We start from the raw sequence: 24,938 nt of genomic DNA, 5'->3' as shown, positions 1-24,938 counted from the left end.
TCCTGTCCTCTCACCCACTCATTCAAACCGAACCTGTGTGCCCTTAGGGCTATTATTTCTCCGGTTGTCCAGGGTGGCGTAGTCGATCATATATTGCCATTTCTGTTAAGAGTGTGGTAAAGCATTTCAATTCTCCGTTCACTACCACAGCATCGCCACATATGTAAGGCAAAAAAGAGATGTGCTCGTTGTGGAGGTGAGCATGATTATGGTAGGTGTGAAGCAGGTGTTGAGGTTAGGTGCTGCAATTGTGGTGGAGCACATAATGTTGCATATGGGGCTGTGAAGTTAGGAAGAAAGCAGTGGAAGTACAGAAAGAGAGGGAGAAAAGTAGATTGTCATATGTTGAGGCAGTGAAAGTAGTAGAATTAAGGAGCAAGGAGAAGTCAGAAGATGGTTATGATAGAGGGCAGATCATAAAAGCAACAAGTGAACCAATAAGTGTGAGAGAAGAAGGTAGGATCAGGGAAGATGAGTTAAGAGTAATTAAGAAAAACGTTGTGCTGTTTATGGCAGAAGTTATTAATTGCACAGCTCAGACGGAAAAGAGAACTGAAAGGATACAAATTATTGTGAGGGCAGCTGAGAGATTTTTAGAGGTGAAAGGAATGTCATGGGAGATAGTTAGGGATTGCCTAACAACAGAATTACAGCCAAGTCAAGAATTATGTTCTGGTCATTTATTATGATGATAAATATATTACAGTGGAATGCCAGGAGTCTTTTTGCAAATGGATTGGAGTTCAAAGGGTATGTAAATCGAATGAAGGACATGTGATATGTATACAAGAATCATGGCTTAAACCTAGATTTGAATTTGTTTTGAAGGGATATTCAGCAGTAAGAAGGGATAGAGTAGAGGGTAATGGAGGTGGATGTATTACTTTCAAAAGATCAGGAATTCCGTATAGATTGGTGGGAATAGGGATATCAATGGAGTATGTAGTAGTTGAGATATGGGACCAAAGTAAAAAATATGTTATAATAAATTTGTATAATCCATGTAAGAGACTGGAGTTAAGTGAATTAGAAGCTAGAAGGTCAAGGAGATGAGAGGATTATTTGGTGTGGGGACTTTAATGCACATAGTACTCTATGGGGTGGGGCAAAAGTAGATAGAAATGGTAAGATAATTGAAGAATTGATAGATGGAAAGAATTTAGTATGTCTCAATGATGGAGGGTGCACAAGGGTGGATATGGTATCAGGATTAGGATCAGCCTTAGATTTGACATTGGTGTCAAGATTGTTAGGAGTATCTGAGTGGGAAATATTAAGTAAATGCACGGTGGGAAGTGATCATTATCCTATATTAATATCTATTATGAGTAATGGAGAGGAAAGGGGAAAACATTGGGGAGGTACAGGGAAGTGGATATATGAAAAGGCCAACTGGGCAGAGTTTATGAGAGAGAGTGAAGAAGGATTGAATCGGATTGAGAATATAAATAGGGGTAGTATTGAGGAAATAAATAGTAAGATTATTTCTGTTATAAAGGAAGCAGTAGGAAAATATATTCCAAAAAGTAAAGGAAGTAGGAAGATGAAAATAGTCCAATGGTGGAATAAAAATTGTGATGAAGCTATTAGAAATAAAAGGAAGGCATTTAGAAGAGTAAGAACACATAATTTTCAACATTTGATTGAATATAAAAAGGCCCAAGCAGAAGTTAGAAGGGTGGTAAGAAATGCTAAAAGATATTTTTGGAGTAAAATAGGGAAAAACAGTCCAATTGAAGAGGTATGGAGTATGATTAAAAAGATGAAGGTTATATGAAAGGAGTTTGAATATCCAGTTTTAAAGATGAGAGAATAATTAGCTGTAACGGATGAAGAAAATGCAACAATGTTTCGAGAGGCATTTGTAAAGGTGAACTGCTCTAAAAATTTGTCAGATGAGAGTAGGAGAGTAAGGGAAGAGACTCTTAAAAAACACCCTCTGTTAAAGGATAGAAGGGAGGCTATGGACAATTTGATGGATGTTCCTTTTGAAATGAATGAATTAAAGAGAAAATTAAGTAGAATGAATGAATCAGCAACTGAAGAAGATGGAGTAAGCTATAGTATGTTGAAACATTTGAGTGAAAATGCATTGGGTGTGGTTTTAGAATTTTTAAAAAGAATTTGGATAGAAGGGATTTTGCCTAAAAACTGGAAAGAATCGATGGTACTGCCTATAAAGAAACTAGGGAAGGATACAAGTGTTCCATTAAACTATAGGCCAATAGCTCTTACATCTCATCTATGTAAGGTAATGGAAAAAATGTTAACTGACAGATTAATGTATTATTTGGAAAAAGGGAAGAGTTTTACACCAAATCAGAGTGGATTTGGGTGGGGGGGGGGGGTAGAGGAACAATGGATCCAGTATTATCTATAGAGTTGGACATAAGGAAAGCATCGATGAATAAAGAAACAGTGGTGGCAGTCTTTTTTGATATAGAGAAAGCTTATGATTTATTATGGAAAGAAGGATTGCTGGTGAAATTGGGACAATTGGGAATAGGAGGGCGAAAGTTTAATTGGATTAAACATTTCCTGGTAGAAAGAAAGATTAAGGTGAGAGTGGGAGAATGCATATCAACTAATGGAGCATTAGAAAATGGAACTCCACAGGGAAGTGTTATTAGCCCATTGCTCTTTATAATCAATCAATTATGTGTTCTCAGGGGTGGACAAAAGTATTTGCAGATCATTGTTTGTGGATGATTGAGCTCTATGGTATAGAGGTGCCAATATAAAGTTTATGGTCCAGAAAATGCAAAGGGCATTAAATGAGGTGGAGAAATGGTAATTTAAGTGGGGATTTAAGTTCTCAGTGGAAAAGACCCAGTCCAAGTTCTTCACAAATAAAAGAATAGATAACAAATTTAAATTAAATATGTACAATTAGACATTAGAAAGAGTAAAAAAGGTAAGGTTTCTTGGAATATGGTTAGACAGCAGACTCAAATGGAAGGGGCATATAGAAAAGATGGAAGAGAAATGTAAAATAGTTTTGAATATAATGCGGTGTGTGTCCGGTCAAGACTGGGGGATGGACAGATTGGCTTTAAAAACCATATACATAACACTAATTAGATCAGTGATGGATTACGGAAGTATTGTTTATGGATCTGCAGCTAAAACTCATTTAGCTAAATTAGATTAAATTCAGGCAAAAGCATTAAGGATTTGTTGTGGAGCATATCCATCATCTCCAGTTTCAGCATTACAGGTAGAAGTAGGTGAAATGCCTCTTCAAATAAGAAGACAACAGTTGATAGGGGTCTACTGGGCAAATCTTAAGGGACAGGACAAATCAGATCCCACCTTAAAATTATTAGATCAGTGTTGGGAGTATGGGAAGAAAAAAATTTATAGTTTCGGTTGGGTGGTAGGGGATCTAGTAAAGGAGATGGGTATAAAGGATTTTAGAATACACCAAGAGTGATCCTGCCAGCTGTTCCGTTGTGGATTTTGCCTCAACCCCTAGTAGATTTGACACTACTGGAATGCAGACAAAAAGAAGGTCAGGTATTTGGGTAGAAAGTATGGACATGTTATTCAAATATTTACAGATGCATCAAAGAATATAAGTAGCGGACAAGTAGGTATAGCATATGTTATACCAACATTGCAAATCTCAAAGAAGGTAAGGATATCAGATAGGCTATCAGTGTTCACAGGGGAAATGAGGGCAATTGTGATTGCTTTAAAATGGATTAATGAAACAGGAGTGAAGGATGTAGTAATATGTTCAGATTCCAGTGCAGCCCTCTCAAGTATCGATGCCCAACAGTCTGACACAAGACAAGATTTAGTAATGGAGATTCTCCATGAATTATATTTGTTGCAACAAATAAGGGTGAGGGTACAGTTTTTGTGGGTTCCTGCACATGTGGGTGTGAAAGGGAATGAGGTAGCAGATAAGCTGGCAAAACAAGCAGTACAGGATATAAAAGTGGAAATAGATATACCATATAGTAGATCAGAAATCAAAGCAATAGTTATAAAGGAAATGTATCAAAGATGGCAGCAGTATTGGGATACTGAAACTAAAGGTAGACATTTGCATGCAATACAGCCAAAAGTAGGGAAAGGAAGGCATTCTAGTACAAATAGAAGAGAGGAGAATATTTTATCAAGACTTAGACTGGGGCATACAGGGCTAAATAAGACAATGCAATTAATATCCAAGCATCCAACAGGGCTTTGTGAATTGTGTGGAGTTAGTGAAACAGTAGAACACGTAATTATGCATTGTGGAAGATATACAGAGGAGAGAGTAATTCTAGTAGAGGAGATAAGGAGAAAAGGGGAACAAGACATTTCATAAAAAAATATTTTTAATCCGAAGATAGGAGGGAATGCAATAACAATATTGTTCAAGTTTCTGGAGTGTACAGGCCTAATAGATAGGATATAGGAGTGTGAGGGATGTATACGTGTGTGGGTGTGTATGTGTATGTGTGTAGCTGTATATATGTATATATATATATATATATACAATTTTTATTAAAAAATGTTTTCCCCTCTCCCCATCCCCCTGGTGTAGGAAGGGTTATGAGCGAAAGCCAGAGGAGATGAACACGCAGCGCTGGCTATGGAATGATATTCCGGACATTATTCAAAAGGAATTGCAAATTGTATTTGCAATTGCGTTTTCAATTTGTGGACGCATAAAATGTGACATAATCCAAACGCAATTGCAAATCGCGCATTACGGTTTGCATTTTCGTTTAAGCGAACGCACAGTGACTGCCAAATTTCAAATGGAAAAGCAAAGTCCGTTTGCAACTGTGTTTCCCATATCTTACGAGTTTTGGCCCTGTCATATTTAAATAGCAATTTCAAATACCACGTCTGCTTTTTCACTTTCTCAGCGTCACGTATGTAGCCAGCCAACACTCAAATGGAATACTAATTTTTTTTTTATTTTTTTTTTTTATTGCAATATTAACAAACAGAACAAGACGATACATACAAGAAATATAAACAATCTTTCAAAACAAAAGAGAAATTATGGTTCAGAATACATTAAGAGAGGAAATGTGAAAGAAATTGAAATATATTCAACAATAGTCTAAAAAGAAAAGAGAGTAAGAGAAGAAAGAAAAAAAAAAGAAGAAGATGGCACAAAAGAAAAAAACATTAAGAGAGAATATTAAACATGGCACTAATTCTGGATGTTTTCATTGCTTTCTTGTTAACAGAAGTTGAAATTGTATTTAAATACATCTTCAGTTCTTCTTTGAAAAAGCTACAGTGGGGTTTACTTTTTATATATTTACATTTATGGATATGAAACTTTCCAATATATAAAAGAAGGTTTATACAAAAACATGCATTAATTAGATTCTTGTCTTTAACATAAAATCCAAAAAGAATGTGTCTATATGATAAAGGACAATCAGAGCATCAATATTGTTCCAGAAAGACCGAGTAAAAAGACATTCCCAAAACAAATGATCAACAGTTTCAGAGGAGGCTTCACAAAAAGAGCAGGAAGTATCATTTCTAAATTTCTTTAAAAAGTATTTAACTGGATAAAATCTATGAATAATTTTATAGGATATTTCTTTAACTTTATTAGTTAGAAAGAATTTCTGAGGAAGTGACCAAACATATGACCATTTAATATCATCAAAAAGGTTATTCCAATAAGAAATGGAGGAAGGAATTGAAGTAACAGGGTCCAAAAATAATGACCTAATTTTATAATTGGATTTATGTATTGAAAAACAAATAGAACCAACCACAGTAGATTCAGGGCTAGGGGGAGAAACAGAAGTCACTGTAGCACTATTATTGTTTCTAAACAGCATACAGATTTCCAAAGAGATGGCCTTGAAAACTATATTAAATTCTTTACTAGATACTGGGAATTGGTATCCTGAAACAAAATCGGAATAATTAAATAAATTACCTTCACTATGAAATAGCTGGTTTACTAATATCACCCCATTATTGAACCAGTTTTCAAGAAATAAAGATTTCCTCTTATGAAGAATATTACAGTTGTTCCAAATTAAAAAATTGTGTGGCGAGAAATTATGCTTGTAAATAAGTTTCCAAGCCATAAGCATCTGCTGATGATAATTGGAAAGTTTGACAGGAAGTTTACTAATTGAATAATTGCACATTAAAAGCAAATGTATACCTCCTAATTGAGAAAAAATATATCTTGGAATTATACTCCAAATAGAAGATTGATTGTGAAGGAAACGTTTAAGCCAATTAATTTTTAAGGTATTGTTAAGAGAATCAAAATCAATGAAATTTAAGCCACCTTTATTATAAGAATTCAAAATAACTGATTTTCTAATACTCAAATGGAATACTAATTCCCTTAGTATTTCCATTTCCAATGCCTTACACAGAAACCTGTCAATCAGGGTCAAGGGTGGGATTATGCTATGGGGCGTGTTTGTCTTGGGAAGTGACGTCACTCACAGTCGACGGTCAAGAGGTGATGCCCTGAACAGATGCCGGTTTATCAAATCAAATCAAATCAAATCACTTTATTGTCACACTACTATGTACACAAGTGCAACAGTAGGTGAAATTCTTGTGTGCAGTTCCGAGCAACATAGCAGTCATGACAGTGACGAGACATATACCAATTACAGTAAACAACATACTTACACAAAACAATTTACAAGTCAAATGTACACATACTTACACAATATACAATACAATAAGTAGGAGTATATGAAATATATATCTATGAAGTAGTATATTGAGGAGAATATGTGAGATTATAGATGAATAAAGTGCAGTGCTAATTATTGATCCTGATAGACTGTGAGTGATGTCACTTCCCAAGACAAACATGCCCCATAGCATAATTCCACCCTTGACCCTGATTGACAGGTTTCTGTGTAAGGCATCGGAAATGGAAATACTAAGGGAATTAGTATTCCATTTGAGTGTTGGCTGGCTACATACGCGACGCTGAGAAAGTGAAAAAGCAGACGTGGTAATTGAAATTGCTATTTAAATATGACAGGGCCAAAACTCGTAAGATATGGGAAACACAGTTGCAAACGGACTTTGCTTTTCCATTTGAAATCTGGCAGTCACTGTGCGTTCGCTTAAACGAAAATGCAAACCGTAATGCGCGATTTGCAATTGCGTTTGGAATATGTCACATTTTATGCGTCCACAAATTGAAAACGCAATTGCAAATACAATTTGCAATTCCTTTTGAATAATGTCCGGAATATCATTCCATAGCTGGCTGAAGCAATGACTCTTATTGGGCTGGAGGATGGGGGAGGGGAGGGGAGGTAGTGGTTAGAGCAGTGGTTCTCAACCTTTTTTGAACAAACGCCCCCCTGACCTCTTCATGATCCTCTTAATGCCCCCCAAAAAAAAACAAAAAAAAAACAAAAACACTTCAGAAATACTATTACAGCCAAACAATTGCAACACTGATACCTGAAGCCTGAGTTTTTGTTAAAAAAAAAAACTGAAACAGAAGTTTCTTATTGTATTTAAACTATTTATTGTAAAAGCCTCAAGTTGAGTAATATTGTGTTTGGAAAAAAATGCAAAAACACATGGATTGTTTGAAAGGTATTGCAAATGTATTTAGAAATTCAAACAAATTCAGGCTCACACACACATTTTTTTAAGATGAACCAATCACGTGAACAATAACGTAACTAACCTAAATGGCCAATGAAAAAGCAGCGGTCGTTCGCGCACTCAATTGGGCAATATGTACTAGGCTTCAAATTTGAATAGCCTACAAACGGTCATTTGATTTCAAATGACGAACAAAGACGACAACAGCTCGGCCACCTGAACTGAACCGAAGAAAAAACGACGTCAAAAACAGCCACTTTTTTTAAATTAATTACGGTCATTAGTGTGAGCCCTGAACACTAATTATGCGCCTAATTATGTATTCCGCGTTATGTACAGAAAAAGCCGGTGAAAGCGCGCCTCTATTTTGCGCAGAAAATTCTCCGCCTCTTAAAAGCATGTGTAACTTAGGAAGCGGCTCTCCTGGCATATCCTCCTGGTGAAGTGGCAGCAGTAATCCGAGCAAGACGAAGACATAGGCTAAGGAGAAGAGCTGAAAAGATTTTTGCGCAGGCCGCCTGTTGAGTACCTCTGAGTAACGCCCCCCATTTGTGCCTGAGCGCCCCCCTCTCTGCTGCCTCGTTCACACCGCCCCCCAACACTGTCCAAACGCCCCCTAGGGGGTGGTACCACCCCCGTTGAGAAACGCTGGGTTAGAGTCTCTGGCTCATGATCACAGAGGGTGGCAGTAATGCACGAGTTTTGTTGCGATCTGCCATAAAAAAACGAGGAAGAAGAAGAAGAAGCAGAAGCTGAACCGGAAGTAGATATTTTCACACACGTGAATGAGACAGGAGCAACAGAAATGGATTCTACGGAGCAATCAATTTCAAAAAAAGGAAAGACGAAAAAGCCAAAGCGAAAAGTCAAATCTGACGAAAATCCAGTGGAAGAGATGAATCCAGCAGAGGGTGAAGTAAAAGAGGAGAAGTCCGAACCAGGAGCGTTTTTTCCTCCCACATTCAGCGTGTCTGAGATCAAAAACAAGCAGCGCAGACATGCGATGTTTCTCAAACTGAAGCAGGAGAAAAGAAAGGTGATCGGTTACTTACTGCAGCGCTTTATCTCATATATTTACAAACTTTGTGAAGTGCTACTCTTGGCCGTTTGTTGGGGCACGAGGCGCATGCGCGTTGAAATCGAATTAAATAAGTAGGATCGAATCGACACGCCACGATATACACGGAAAAACGTATTTTAGGCAGATCAAGACCTTTATTAAAGATCTGCAGCACTCTACCAGATTTTATGGATTTTCCCATGGTAACCTATTATATGTTAATAAACAGTCTGTAATATCTCTCCTCAGCAAAAGCTGGAATTGAAAAAGAAAAGGAAGAAGGAGAGAGAAGCTCTTGGCGACAAGGTATGTTTGATGCACTGTATTTCAAATGCTGTGTTTACACCTGGTACCAACATCTGTCTATGGGTCAAGACACATTATTATTTACACTTGGAATTTGCATGCTTTTCCTGTGACCACTTATTTGTTTATTTGAGGAGGATCTGATTTAATGACTGCATACATCACTTACTACATAATTATATTGCTGCATGTTGATAAACTACAGAGTAACAATACACCTAAAGTCGATATGCTTTTCCTCTTAAATGTACCTGAATTTGAAACTTAATTAGATTAATTTGACAGTTGTTCTGGATGCATCAGCATTTACATTACAAATCGTATACGTTTCTAATTCTCAAAAATGTGGTTTTAGTAATCGTATCACAAAGTGTTTTGGACCCCATTTCCACCTGTGTTTACCACTGGGCACTTGTGATCAGATTACATAAACTCACTGATTACTTTGAGGAACTATACTAATATTGGGTAGGGCCTCCTTTTGCTCTCAAACAGCCTAAATTCTTTGTGGCCTGGATTCCACAAGATGTTGAAAATGAGATTCTTGTTCATGTTATTTTATGGCAATTATTGCCATAATTGCATCAGGCAATTTCTACAGATTTGTCAGCTGCACATTCATGCTGTGAATATCCCATTCTACCACATCCCGATGGTGTTCTATTGGATTCAGATCCGGTGACTGGGAAGACCACTGAGGAATGAACACATTGTCATGTTCATGAAACCAGTTTGAGACAACTTTTGCTTTGTGATATTGTGCATTATCATGCTGGAAGTAGCCATTAGAAGATGGGTAATAATTTGTGGTCATGAAGGGATGCACATTGTCAGCAACTATTCTCAAATAGGCTGTTGCATTCAAGCAATGATTTATTGGTATTAACTGGCCTGAAGTGGGCCAAGAAAACATGCCTCATCATATCCTTGCACTACCACAACCAGCCTGGACTGTTGACACAAGGCAGGTTGAATCCATGGATCCAAATACTGACCCTACCATACAGGTGAAACTCGAAAAATTAGAATATCGTGCAAAAGTTCATTAATTTCAGTAATTCAACTTAAACGGTGAAACTAATATATTATATAGACTCATTACAAGCAAAGTAAGATATTTCAATCCTTTATTTGATATAATTTTTATGATTATGGCTTACAGCTTATGAAAACCCCAAATTCAGAATCTCAGAAAATTAGAATATTACATGAAATCAATAAAAAAAAAGGATTTTAAATACAGAAATGTCGGCCCTCTGAAAAGTATAATCATGCATATGTACTCAGTACTTGGTTTGGGCCCCTTTTGCATTAATTACTGCCTCAATGCGGCGTGGCATGGATGCTATCAGCCTGTGGCACTGCTGAGGTATTATGGAAGACCAAGATGCTTCAATAGCGGCCTTCAGCTCTTCTGCATTGTTTGGTCTCATGTCTCTCATCTTTCTCTTGGCAATGCCCCATAGATTCTCTATGGGGTTCAGGTCAGGCAAGTTTGCTGGCCAATCAAGCACAGTAATACCATGGTCATTGAACCAGGTTTTGGTACTTTTGGCAGTGTGGGCAGGTGCCAAGTCCTGCTGGAAAATGAAGTCAGCATCTCCATAAAGCTTGTCTGCTGAAGGAAGCATGAAGTGCTCTAAAATGTCCCGGTAGACAGCTGCGTTGACTCTGGACTTAATAAAGCACAGTGGACCAACACCAGCCGATGACATGGCTCCCCAAACCAACACAGACTGTGGAAACTTCACACTGGACTTCAAGCATCTTGGATTGTGTGCCTCTCCATTCTTCCTCCAGACTCTGGGACCTTGGTTTCCAAATGAGATGCAAAATTTGCTCTCATCAGAAAAGAGGACTTTGGACCACTGAGCAACAGACCAGTTCTTTTTTTCTTTAGCCCAGGTAAGACGCTTCTGACGTTGTTTGTTGTTCAGGAGCGGCTTGACAAGAGGAATACGACATTTGAAGCCTCAGTCCACTCCTTGTGAAGCTCCCCCATACATTTGAATGGCCTTTTCCTGACAATCCTCTCCAGGCTACAGTCATCCCTGCTGCTTGTGCACCTTTTTCTTCCACACTTTTCCCTTCCACTTAACTTTCTATTAATGTGCTTTGATACAGCACTTTGAGAACATCCAACTTCTTTTGCAATTACCTTTTGAGGCTTTCCCTCCTTGTGGAGGGTGTCAATGATGGTTTTCTGCACAACTGTCAGGTCAGCAGTCTTCCCCATGATTGTGAATTCAACTGAACCAGACTGAGAGACCATTTAAAGGCTCAGGAACCCTTTGCAGGTGTTTTGGATTAATTAGCTGATTAGAGTGTGACACTTTGAGCCTACAATACTGAACCTTTTCACAATATTCTAATTTTCTGAGATTCTGAATTTGGGGTTTTCATAAGCTGTAAGCCATAATCATAAAAATTATATCAAATAAAGGCTTGAAATATCTTACTTTGCTTGTAATGAGTCTATATAATATATTAGTTTCACCTTTTAAGTTGAATTACTGAAATTAATGAACTTTTGCACGATATTCCAATTTTTCGAGTTTCACCTATATGTGTACCTCAACAGAGAGATCAGATCAGGCTACATGTTTCAAGACATAGAAAAACCTCAGCTTTCTGCTCTTAGCTGACAAAACTGGAACCTGACTTCCAGTCTTATGCTTTTGTGGTCCATCTGACTCCAGGTTTCACGTGTTGTGAATTCTGAGATTATATTCTGCTCACTACAATTGTACAGAGGGCTTATCTGAGTTACCCTAGCCTTTCTGTCAGCTCAAACCAGTCCAGCCATTCTCTGTTGACCACTCTCATCAATGAGGCATTTCTGTCCACAGAACTGCCACTCACTGGATGTTTTTTGCACCATTCTAAGTAATCTAGTGGATGTTGTATGTGAAAATCCCAAGAGACCAGCAGCTACAGAAATATTCAAGTTAGCCCGTCTGGCACCAGCAATCATGCCACGGTCAAAATGACTGAGATCACATTTTATTTCCCCATTCTGATGGTTGATGTGCACATTAGCTGAAGCTCCTGACCCATATCTGCTTGATTTGTTTGTATTGCACTGCTGCCACATGATTGGTAGATTAGATAATCGCATGAATAATAAGGTGTACAGGAGTTCCTAATAAAGTGTTCTGTGAGTGTAGGGTGATATGTTATGTAAACCAGGTTAAAATGTGTGTTAAAATCTTAACATCTGGCTGACCGTCTGGCTGTTTAAATCAGTGACATTCATTTAGCGTTAGTCTTTTTCTGTTTGTTTTTGCATTGATTAATTGGTGTTTCCATTATGTTTTTTTTTTAGGCTCCACCTAAAGAAGTTCCCAAGACTATAGAAAACCAGAGAATATATGATGAAACTACAGTCAACCCAGAGGATGAGGAGGTGATTAATGAACCCTCTTCCACCCTTTTTCTGTGAACGCTTAAAACTAATCTAGAACTAATTTGTTTTATCCAGGTGGCTTTTGATGAAGGAACTGATGAATTCTCTGCTTACTTTAATCGTTTGACAAATCCCAAAGTACTAATTACCACTTCAGACAGGCCAAGAGGAGTGAGTTTACTGAGATTTTGCTTTATATCAATCGAGCAATGCATGTATACTTCAAGTATCATGTGTTTATTGTATTGTATTGTGTGTGTTTCAGAGAACTGTGAGGTTTTGTGAGCAGCTGGCGACAGTAATCCCACATGCGCATGTGTACTATAGAAGAGGTCTGGCATTGAAGAGAGTCATTCCTCAGTGTATATCACGAGGCTTTACTTACTTAATGGTGATCAATGAGGATAGAAAGGTGCCAAGTATCCTTTACTCAGACTTAACTATGTAATCTAGTACTATATTTATATAATATCTATGAGATTTTATTGTCCTATCACCTGCTTAACGAGTTGAAATGTTCACAGAATCTTGTAGGATTTTCTTTCACTTAAAGTGTCACAGATGGTTTGGTTCTCTGTCACCTTCCTGATGGACCAACTGCACATTTTAAAGTCAGTAGTGTTCGGCTTCGCAAAGAGATGAAGGTTAGTGAAATGTTCCTACAGAAAAGTTAAATATAATTTTTCCTCTGTCCTTAAGCAAGGTTGGGCAATACTTAATATAAGTATTGGCTCCATTCCAATTCATTTGTTGGACTTTGAATTGTAATGACAGGAAGATAAATTAATTCAAAGAAATTCAATGAAGTTGCAGCAGTGGAATTTCATTAGTCCCAACACAGGGTGTTTGAACAATATAAATGATTGCATTTTTCAGTTTGAAAAATAATATTTTTTTATTCAATGATATAGTTTACCTGTGTCCAACACATTGTTTTCAGATACGTTTTATGGCTTGGAGCGTGGTCTTCCGACATGTTCCGTAATGAAAGTTAATTTATTGAATACAATGAAATATATCTGAGTTAAACACAAATTTCTGTAGGTGGCATTTTAAATATTATTAATATCATCTAAGGCTTCTAAAAATGCCCCATATGTTGCGTGTATGATAACATGCTTATTAGTAATTCATACTGAAAAATACAATGACATGTTTTAAATACAGTTACTTTTGTGTACTGTCAATTAATCTATTTAATTGTGGAATTAAAATTTTACATCCTTAAATTCGAATTAAACTTATGCATCCTGTTTGCTACCTTGATTCTTAAGAAAGCACAACCCTTAACTTTGTAATTTTTTTATTTATTTTTATTTTTTGTATTATTTAGAGAAGAGGTAAGGACCCTACAGAACACGTTCCAGAAGTCATCCTCAATAATTTCACTACTAGACTCGGTCACACCATCGGCCGGCTGTTTGCTGCTCTGTTTCCTCATGATCCACAATTTGTTGGCCGTCAGGTCGCCACGTTTCACAATCAGAGAGACTTCATCTTTTTCAGATTTCACAGGTAATCCTTAATTTAATTGTATGCACCCTGTCGCGAAAGTCTGCTGAATCATGAAATCTTATTTGCCAACTGTCAAGTATTGATAAAAAATACTCGCACTGAACTCGCACATTGTTGTCGCAATATGCATTTTTTTATATTGACAGGCTTGTCTCCACTTTTTTTTTTTTGCACTTTCAATTCTAATCCCATATTGCCATTGATATACTGGAATTTTAAGTGAATGTAGAAATGTCATACACATGTAATTTCTTGATTTCCAATGCAGTAGTGTATTATTTGAGTGCTCCAAACAAACTTATTCTTAGGTCTGCAGTGTGGTGCGCTTTTAATGTGTATTGTGAATGCAATACAAAACTCTAGTTTCAATTTTTACTTTTGCATAACCATACAACATTTCGTCATGTTTGGAAATGGTTATTAAAAAGAAAGTATATCAAAAAACTATCTTCCACTACACAAAGAAACTCTGAGGTTTCTTAATCAAAGGTTTAACAGGACTGCCTTAAAATGACTTGAATTCGGGATATTATTATCTAAATATTTGATTATTGCATTAATATGTAATACCATGCCTAATAAGTATTGTATGGAAATATTGTAATATGCATTATTATTATTATTTAGGTTGATTGGGTTCAAAAGAACACTTTGAATGTAAATAAAGAGTTTCCAAAAAGGTAATCCAAGTTCATTCTGAATAAATAACTTTTTAGTGTGCGTCTATATATATATATATATATATTATATATATACACTCACCTAAAGGATTATTAGGAACACCTGTTCAATTTCTCATTAATGCAATTATCTAATCAACCAATCACATGGCAGTTGCTTCAATGAATTTAGGGGTGTGGTCCTGGTCAAGACAATCTCCTGAACTCCAAACTGAATGTCAGAATGGGAAAGAAAGGTGATTTAAGCAATTTTGAGCGTGGCATGGTTGTTGGTGCCAGACGGGCCGGTCTGAGTATTTCACAATCTGCTCAGTTACTGGGATTTTCACGCACAACCATTTCTAGGGTTTACAAAGAATGGTGTGAAAAGGAAAAACATCCAGTATGCGGCAGTCCTGTTGGCGAAAATGCCTTGTTGATGCTAGAGGTCAGAGGAGAATGGGCCGACTGATTCAAGCTGATAGAAGAGCAACTTTGCCTGAAATAACCACTCGTTACAACCGAGGTATGCAGCAAAGCATTTGTGAAGCCACAACACGCACAACCTTGAGGCGGATGGGCTACAACAGCAGAAGACCCCACCGGGTACCACTCATCTCCACTACAAATAGGAAAAAGAGGCTACAATTTGCAAGAGCTCACCAAAATTGGACAGTTGAAGACTGGAAAAATGTTGCCTGGTCTGATGAGTCTCGATTTCTGTTGAGACATTCAGATGGTAGAGTCAGAATTTGGCATAAACAGAATGAGAACATGGATCCATCATGCCTTGTTACCACTGTGCAGGCTGGTGGTGGTGGTGTAATGGTGTGGGGGATGTTTTCTTGGCACACTTTAGGCCCCTTAGTGCCAATTGGGCATCGTTTAAATGCCACGGCCTACCTGAGCATTGTTTCTGACCATGTCCATCCCTTTATGGCTACTTCCAGCAGGAAAATGCACCATGTCACAAAGCTTGAATCATTTCAAATTGGTTTCTTGAACATGACAATGAGTTCACTGTACTAAAATGGCCCCCACAGTCACCAGATCTCAACCCAATAGAGCATCTTTGGGATGTGGTGGAACGGGAGCTTCGTGCCCTGGATGTGCATCCCACAAATCTCCATCAACTGCAAGATGGTATCCTATCAATATGGGCCAACATTTCTAAAGAATGCTTTCAGCACCTTGTTGAATCAATGCCACGTAGAATTAAGGCAGTTCTGAAGGCGAAAGGGGGTCAAACACAGTATTAGTATGGTGTTCCTAATAATCCTTTAGGTGAGTGTGTGTGTGTGTGTATATATATAGATACAGTTGAAGTTTTCCTACACCTTGGCCAAATACATTTAAACTACATTTTTCACAATTCCTGACATTTAATCGTAGAATACATTCCCTGTCTCAGGTCAGTTAGGATTGCTACTTTCTTTTAAGAATGTGAAATGTCAGAATATTAGTAGAGAGAATTATTTCTTTCAGCTTTTATTTCTTTCATCACATTCCCAGTGGGCCAGACGTTTACATACAGTTTGTTAGAATTTGGTAGCATTGCCTTTAAATAGTTTAACTTGGGTCAAACATTTTGGGTAGCCTTCCACGAGCTTCTCACAAAATGTTGCTGGAATTTTGGCCCATTCATCCAGACAGAACTGGTGTAACGGCTTTAGGTTTGAAGGCCTCCTTGCTCGCATACGCCACTCTGCCCACACATTTTCTATCAGATTGATGTCAGGGCTTTGTGTTGGCCACTCAAATACCTTGTCTTTGTTGTCCTTAAGCCTTTGGAGGTATGCTTAGGGTCATTGTCCATTTAGAAGACCCATTTGAGATGTGGTTTAACTTTCTGGCTGAATTCTTAAGATGTTGCTTCAATATATCCTCTTGATACCATCGATTTTGTGAAGTGCACCAGTCCCTTATGCAGCAAAGCACCCCACAACATGATGCTGCCACCCCCATGCTTCACAGTTGGGATGGTGTTCTTCTCACCCTTTTTCCACCAAACATAAAGTTTTTGTTTCATCAGACCAAAGGACATTTCTGTAGAAAGTAAGATCTTTGTCCCATTGTGCACTTGCAAACTGTAGTTTGGCTTTTTATGGAGCCATACTACAGTTTGAGCAGCCTTTCAGATTTATGTTGTCGTTTTACTGTGGATATAGATACTTGTCTACCTGTTTCCTCCAGCATCTTCACAAGGTCCTTTGCTGTTGTTCTGGGATTGATTTGCACTTTTCGCAACAAACGACATTCATCTCTAGGAAACAGAGTCTATATTTAGTATTTATTTAATATATAATAAAATATTGTCGACAAAAATTCAATTGTTGAATAGTCTTTTGGTCTCATTTAACGTAACATGAGATCACATTAAACTCTAATGATTATGCAGGAGAGCAGCACTGCAGTTTGCACCTGACTGAGGAGAGGAAGAATTACACAGCTCACATTTCATATACACTCTAAACTTTCCAACAGCTTCAGGTTATGTAGATCGCAAAGTATGAGGGCATTATAATGCAAAAATACTAAATAAGTAAATACAGAAGCACTCTTCTTTTGGAATATGTGGAGCTGGAGCTGCTGCTCTGTTGAAGCAAAACTTATGTGTCGAGCAACTTTAAAGGAAACACCCCGGTGTTACATCTTTAATGCAGTTATATTTAATGTGTTATAGCTTTATTAAAGTTAAAATAATACGGAAGCAGATAATGTAAATAACTACAAACTCCGACACTGCCATTACTCTGTGCAGTTAGTACCTCTTCTATGAGTTGCATGAATGTCCCAATCTAAGGGGAAGAGATTAAAAAACTGCAGGGATGCTCATCCCTCGAGTGTGCACGCTTAATGCTGCTAGATTATAACGTGATGGCTCACAACTTAATTAATCATAATATATGTCACTGTGCATTTGTTGTCTTGACGAAAATTGGCAATACTCAGCTTTATTAAGAAGAGTTATACAATTATACATTTAAAACTGAAGTATTACTTGCTTTGATGATAAAGAAACACTTATTTAAATATTTAGAATGAATTAATTTTGGACTTATAGTGCTTTTCTGGCACTACACTCAAAGCACTTTAAAATGGAGAACTCAATTCCCTCAACCAGCAGTTACATTTTACAGTTATATTTTAATAGGATTATCAAGTGTTTTATCTACTATTAATGTTTGTATTGTACTACACTTTAAAATGTAAGAGGTGAAACTCGTGATATGGCTGATACGAGTTCAATGGAAGACTTTATTTTTGGTATATTATATTGTACAGCCTCAGTTAATAATGCAAGTGAGCAGTAATACTACAATAGGATGTTTATATGCACACAATAACACCGTAAACTAAAAACATAATGCAAGGATTCAATAATGATGGGGATAAAATGTACTTTATTAAACATGAAAATAATATGCATAAAAATGCAATATAACAGTTACAATTCAAGTCATGAAGGCATAAATATTAGTAAACATGTCACATTAACTTTCGCCCGACAATGTAGATGCATCATGATTGGGTTAACACACGAGTAATGTTCGATTCATACAAGCATGACATGCAATATATGCTTCAACAACTCTACCAGACAACATTTCCAAGCATTATAGCTTGTAAATAACTTCGCCAAACAGATAAACATCCATCCAGATTGTTGCGATGCTGTTCTGAAACCAAAACACGTGACTGCTGGTGGTACTTTCTTATGTTCACGGACCTGACGTAATGACGCGAGGATGTATGACATAAGCCAGGGATTTTGTGCCAAATACAACCTGACAGCTCAAAATACAAATGATTGTTATGGGTTTACTGTATCGGGGTAAAGTAAGAACTTAACTCAAAGACATGAAACTCAAAAACGTCATCACTAGTAACACAGGCTGTCCAATGTTCAAAACATTGCATTGTGCATTCATATCTTTTAAGAAACATTGCATTTGCAGAATCATTGGTTCAAATAACAAATTTATCATGAAATACCATAGGAACTTCAATTTAGATCACCAACACACAAGATACCGGTAGTTTCACTATGTAGTTGTTCGTGCAATCATTACATATTGTAGTACAAAATGTTTTGTTACGGTACTACACGTAAATACATCACTGTAAAAGGACAAGTAGAGAGAATACAACAGACACAGTGAGATCATTAAACAAAATCAAAAATGTATTGAAGAAATACAATCAAATCACAACATAGGTATCATGAAATCAAAGCAAAAAGAATTAACAACAAAAAATAATTTTTGGTGAATTTTTCGCAACGGGCAGCTTGAAACTGAACATACTCCGTCCTTAGTTGCTTCACTCTGTCTGCATTTTTTTTCAAAGAGCACACTGTATAGCTGTTTTAGAGACACCTGGTGCCTTTTCAGCATGTGTTCAATAGTCTGAACTTATGCCTTCCACATTGTTGGACATGTCTTCATTGCGCCTTGCATGGCAGCTCTGCCGCCATTGGTGCACGAATGTGTGTGTGAATGGGTGATTGGGACACAGTGTAAAGCGCTTTGGTAACCTCTGAGGTTAGAAAAAAGCGCTATATAAGTGCAGACCATTTACCATTTACCAATATGTGCTGCCAAATGTCTGTAAGGCGAATATCATTTCTGACCCAAACCAAATTGACAACAGCTCACTCTTTTTGGTCAGTCAGAATTTTGCCTCTGCCTCCCCTATTTGACCTAGTCTGTATTCTGCAGGGGAAATTACAGTAACAACACATTTAGTCACATCACCTACTCTGTGGTACACATTGGCATGCAGTATACAATCATTTGACAATTGAAAGTAGCCTAATGTTTAGTACATGCTTTAGACTTAACAGTTCTCATTGTGGAAATTTCTGATGATTGAGGCCACGGTTGATCTTCTGAGGTTTGGTTGAATCATTGTAGCTGCCTCTGTCATTGTATTGCCATGATTTACGACATGGTCTACAACTATTGCTCTGATTTCAATGGACACTCTTTGCTGTTGCTGCTGCTGTCTTGGTCTGTGGCCTTGTCCTCTACCACATTCCCCAAACAAAGCCCATGGCCACCTCTCTGGTGAGGCCTAAGCCCTCATGTATTACGAGGCCCACGACCACCTCTCAGTAGGGGTACTTGTCCCCTGCCATTCCTTTGACCACCACATCTTCCTTGTCTTCCTCCCACTGCTTGACCTCTAGTGTGACCTGGATCACCTGCCAGCTCCATGTTACAGTATCACTATGTTGTTGTAGGTGGATACCACTCAGTTCACTATATACTCGTACCACAATGTGAAATCAATCATCAGTAATGAGTTGGTAGTATTGGAAAAGCAATTACAAGGGCCTGCGTACATACAGTAATGTCAAATCTGAAAACCTGGTCTGGGAAAGTGGTGCATGGGACCATAGAAACAGTGTCTGATAAAGAATGATGATGAAATATTACATCCATTGATAATGTAGTCCAATTGGTTCATGTTCCACGGTAATTGGTGTCACTGGATCTCATTATCCTGAAACTTTCATGATCTAAACATGGAATATTGTTCATCAGTTTCCATAAAACTATGCTTTGAGTAATACAACAGTTACTTGTCTTTTTGAACATTTGTATCTATTGATAGTTAGATCATTGTAAAGAAATGAATAGACTGTCATCTCAGATGCAATGTATGAATTGCTTTTTGAAATGGTAATACTTTGATGTTACGTTGTCATTTTGAACAGTTGATTTTAGTTCAGTGAACAAATTATCTTCGGTTTGTGTATTGTATCAATTGGAAAAAGTGTTAGTTTTGAGAAATGTGCATTTTGATAATCGGTTGCGAGTTTTGTGTCAAGTTTTGAAAAATTACATCAGAGGTTCTGAAATTAGTGCTAAAGTGATAAAAAAAAAAAATTGTAACAAATGTTTTAAATAGTGCAGCTTTAATAAAATACAAATATTGTAAGTTTTATTTAATTTTGTTAAACATTACACAATTCTGTTATGAATTTGAAATGCATAACTCTTAATAATAGGCTAAAATATTTTTTCAAAGGTACAACCCCAATTCTGAAAAGGTTGTGACAGTATGAAAAACGCTAATAAAAACTAAACAAAAAGATTCATAAATTATAATCACCCTTTGCTATATTGAAAGACTACAATTACACATTATATGATGTTTTTCCTTTTGAATATCATAGTTTTTTTTATATGTACAGTAATTTCAAATCAGATGATTGCAGTATGCTCCAAAAAAGTTGAGACGGGCAATTTAAGACTAATAACAATTTGACAAATTGAAATAAGTCGATGTGTAACAGGGCATGTTAAACAGGTAAAGCAATTGTGTCATAATACTCTATACTGTTGAAGGAGAATCCAAAAACAGCCTAGTCCTTCAAGAACAAGGATCGTTCAAGTCTTATCAATTTGCCAACAGATGCTTTAGCAAATAATCCAGCACCTTTGAGAACAATGATCCACCCCCCCCACCAAAAAAAAAAAAAACTAATTGGAAGGATTTGGGGCATTTCACCCTCTCCAGTGCACAATATAGTTTAAAAGATTCAAGGAATCTGGTCAAATCTTGGTGCGTAAAGGGCAAGATGAAAACAGTTTCTGAATGCGCGTGATCTCTGATCCCTCAGACATCACTGTCTTAAAAAACATTAATCTGTAATGGATATCATGAACATGAGCTCGGGATAACTTTAGTTAACCTTTGTTAGTCAACACCACTCGCCACTGCATCCACAGATGGCAGATAAGACTTTACTATGTAAAGCAGAAGCCATACATCAACACTGTCCAGAAGTGCTACCAGCTTTTCTGAGCTTGGTCTCATTTTAGATGGAAAGTAGAACAGTGGAAAGTTTGTTTTTTGGTCTGAAGAGTCCACATTTCAAAAAGTTTTTGAAAAACAAAGCTGTCGTGTTAGATGGGCCAAAGAGGAAAAGGGCCATACAAGCTGTTATCAGCATCAGGCCCAAAAGCCAATGTCTGTATGTTCCAGGAGTGTGTCAGTGCCAATGGTATGGGTAACTCACACATCTGTGAGGGCACCATTAATGCCGACAGATATTTAAAAATACTGCAATCCAGCAGTCTTTTCTAGGGACATTCCTGCATTTTCCACCAGGAAACCACATACTGCCCGTATTTCTAGTGCATGGCTGTGTGAGAGTGCAGGTGCAAGGTTGGCCTGCTTGAAGTCCTGACCATCTCCAATTGAGAATGTGTGGCGCATTATGAAGAACACCACACGGAAACAAAGACCCTGTACAATTGTGCATCTAATGACCTACTAAACTTGTGTCTTCAGTGCCCAAATGCTTAAGTGTTATTAGAAGAAAATATGTTTCACAGTGGTAAGCACTTGACTGTCCCAACTTTTTTGGAGCGTGTTGCGATCATCTGATTTGAAATAGCATATAAATAAATAATACAATTCACAGGGTAAAACATCATATAAAGTTTAGTTGTAGTGCTTTCAATAAAGCAAAGGGTGAATATAATTTACAAATCACTCATTTTTGTTTTTATTAGCATTTTTCATACTGTCCCAACTTTTTCAGAATTGGGTTTGTAGAACTGGGGCTACTTACATTTTGTACTACAGTGAATAAAATATTTTTGTTATTGTCCTGCTTGAAGAAAAGTAACTTACTTTCAAGCAAGCAACTCTTAATTTGATCAATATGGTTTAACACTGAAATGTACAGATGAAGAACTGCTATTTCTACAGGACACAATCAACTAATTTTGTGCATCACACAGGTATATCTTCAAGAATGAAAAGAGAGTAGGAATACAGGAGCTAGGACCCCGCTTCAGTCTTAAACTTCGCTCCTTACAGAATGGAACCTTTGACTCCAAATTTGGGGAATATGAATGGGTTCACAAGGTTAGTCCTAACTCTAAAATCTGCCTTATGGATATCATTGACCGTTTCAGTGTGTCAGTAATTTAAATGTGTCAGTCACACTTTATCAACTGTTGCTTGATATCTTTCAGCGCCATGAGATGGACTCCAGCAGAAGAAAATTCCATCTTTAAGAGACGAACTGGAAAAATAGGATAACCGCTCTTTAACGTCTCATAAACATCTAATAATAACTTTGCCATTTAATGGAATGAGTGTTAAAGTGTTACAAACTTTGAATTTGCTGTTTTTCTTTGAATTTTCTTTTAATACCTCTGTAAAATATGACTGGAGATAGAAATATTTTCCCTCTTTGCTTAAATACATCTTGTAAGCCTTCATTCACATTTTGGGGAAAAGAAACATTTTGAGAGCAGGGCCAGTATGCATAAAATGCTCTTAGTACTATGATTTGACTAATTCTTAGCAAAAGGTGAAACTTGAGCAATACTAGGAGCTTTTTAAAGAAAGAAGTAATGGCACATGTGACACTTAAAGGGATAGTTCACCAAAAAATTGAAATTCTCATCTACATGCACTCATTCCATCCCAGATGTGTATGACTTCCTGCTGCTGAACACAAAGATTTTTAGAAGAATTCTTCAGCTCTGTAGGTCCTCAGAGTGCAAGTGAATGAGTACTAAAATGTTGACACTCCAAAATCACATAAAGGCAGCATAAAAGTAATCCATACAACTCCAGTGGATAAATCTATGGGTGCTTCTCATTTCTTAAATTGTGCATCCTCATTTCCTTTCCTTGCTTCCTTCCTCGCTACCTAGCTCCACCCTCTTAGGAAAGAAAGGAGGACAGAGGAATCAAAGCAAGATGGATTTGTGAAATAGAATGTCCTGCTCGTTCACGTGTCACTTCATAGTGCTGTCTATGTGCAGCTGCATTTCCTCAGAGCGCTTGCCGTTATGTTATTTAAACTTTATTCATAATAAAACCTAATAATTCAAGATGCACTGTTAAAGTATTTGACAATTATGGTTTATTTAAACCGCAAAGGTGAAATATGAATTAAAGCTGTTGTGTCAGATGTGAAGGGGGAGGAGAATGTGTGTGCGTCAGGCGATTTGTCCAAAAAGTCTTCCACATAGGATGCTCGGTGCTTCCTCACTCAAGCATTCTCCAGAAGCTTCCTCACCGTGCATTTAGAGAATTGGTCCGTCCTTAATGATGGAGGACTTTGAACTGTTTCCGTGTCACAGGCTCGAGGACAGAGGAGCGAGGAAACGAGGATGCACAATTTAAGAAATGAGAAGCACCCTATATCTTCAGAAGCAATATGATAGGTGTGGGTTAGAAAGAGATCAATATTTAAGTCCTTTTGGCTATTTGCATCCTTTGTGCATATTGTCACCTACTGGGCAGGGATGATAATTTATAGTAGAGAAGGACTTAAAGCTGAAGGATGTCATTTCTGTGACGCTATGACCACAGAATGGAATTGCAAAAAAAAAAAAAAAACATGTTTATCAAACCTTTTTGAGAAAATGTATCTATTAATGGCTTACTTATAGTTTTCTCTGCATATTAAGCTGGGACTGAAGTATTGTAACAAAGAAAAAGTTACATCAGCTTTAAATATTGATCTGTTTCTCACCCACACCTATCATATCGCTTCTGAAGATATAGGTTTAACTACTGGAGTCATATGGATTACTATTATGTGGCCTTTATGTGCTTTTTGGAGCTTCCAAATTTTGGAACCCAGTCACTTGCATTGTATATAGTCCATGAACTAAAATGTGGTACCAAACTAAAATATTCTACTAAAATTCTTTGTGTTCAGCAGAAGAAAGTCATACACATCGAGGACGGCATGAGGGTGAGTAAATGATGAGCTACTTGATGAGCTGTCCCTTTAAGTGTCCCTAAGGAATACAGTCATGCCACCCAGCAACCACTGTATCGTCCAATAGTGGGCCTGTGATAACCAATTATAATTGGTTAATCAATAATTTCTTTGTTCATATTTCTTGCATTTTATTGGAGGAAAAAAACGTTATTTCACACATTTTACCCAGTGCCCAAATTAAAAGTTACAAAAATAGAAATGTATGCTAAACATTGGTACAAAATAAATAAATGTTACACTGTACAATGTTGCATGTAATTTTTTCACATTATAAAATAAAGAATTCTCAATTTTAATGTTCTTAAAATATTACTTGTGTTACATGTACAATTTCAATTATACAGTTAAAAGTATGAAGTATGTAATTTCTGCTACACTAGCCCCACCAAATTTGAATTGTTAAACAGCTTTCTGAATTGGACCCTCATCAATGAACAAATAGCCCTGCCACTAACTAGCACTTTTTGTTGATTAATGTTGTTGGGGCAGGTCAAAAAGTGTCATTTAAAACAAACACAGGAATTTGTAAAGTGCCACAGAGACCCTGTATTCAGCAAATATTTGACCAAAGCCAAGATCTTTGTCAAAATGTTTGCAATCCTTTTCTCCTTTGCAATGCCTTTTGCGCTTCATTTGGTTGACATGCATGTG

The 24,938-nt window shown here is 37.1% G+C and overlaps 1 protein-coding gene across 1 annotated transcript; it reads left to right on the top strand.

Annotated features, from left to right (window-relative positions):
• The first annotated feature begins 7,612 nt into the window (after window positions 1-7,612).
• On the top strand, window positions 7,613-24,561 carry LOC127626388 (ribosome production factor 1). Its single transcript, XM_052102136.1, has 9 exons — window positions 7,613-8,608; window positions 8,882-8,938; window positions 12,264-12,344; window positions 12,420-12,515; window positions 12,610-12,763; window positions 12,906-12,988; window positions 13,678-13,859; window positions 22,279-22,405; window positions 22,516-24,561. Exons 1-9 carry the CDS (start codon window positions 8,378-8,380, stop codon window positions 22,555-22,557), a joined length of 1,053 nt encoding a protein of 350 aa, XP_051958096.1. The 5' UTR covers window positions 7,613-8,377; the 3' UTR covers window positions 22,558-24,561.
• The last annotated feature ends 377 nt before the right edge of the window (window positions 24,562-24,938 follow it).

This window comes from Xyrauchen texanus, chromosome 32, assembly GCF_025860055.1.
Source record: "Xyrauchen texanus isolate HMW12.3.18 chromosome 32, RBS_HiC_50CHRs, whole genome shotgun sequence".
In the NCBI taxonomy this organism is placed as follows: Eukaryota; Metazoa; Chordata; class Actinopteri; order Cypriniformes; family Catostomidae; genus Xyrauchen; species Xyrauchen texanus.
This window is presented reverse-complemented; position numbering and strand designations above follow the sequence as displayed.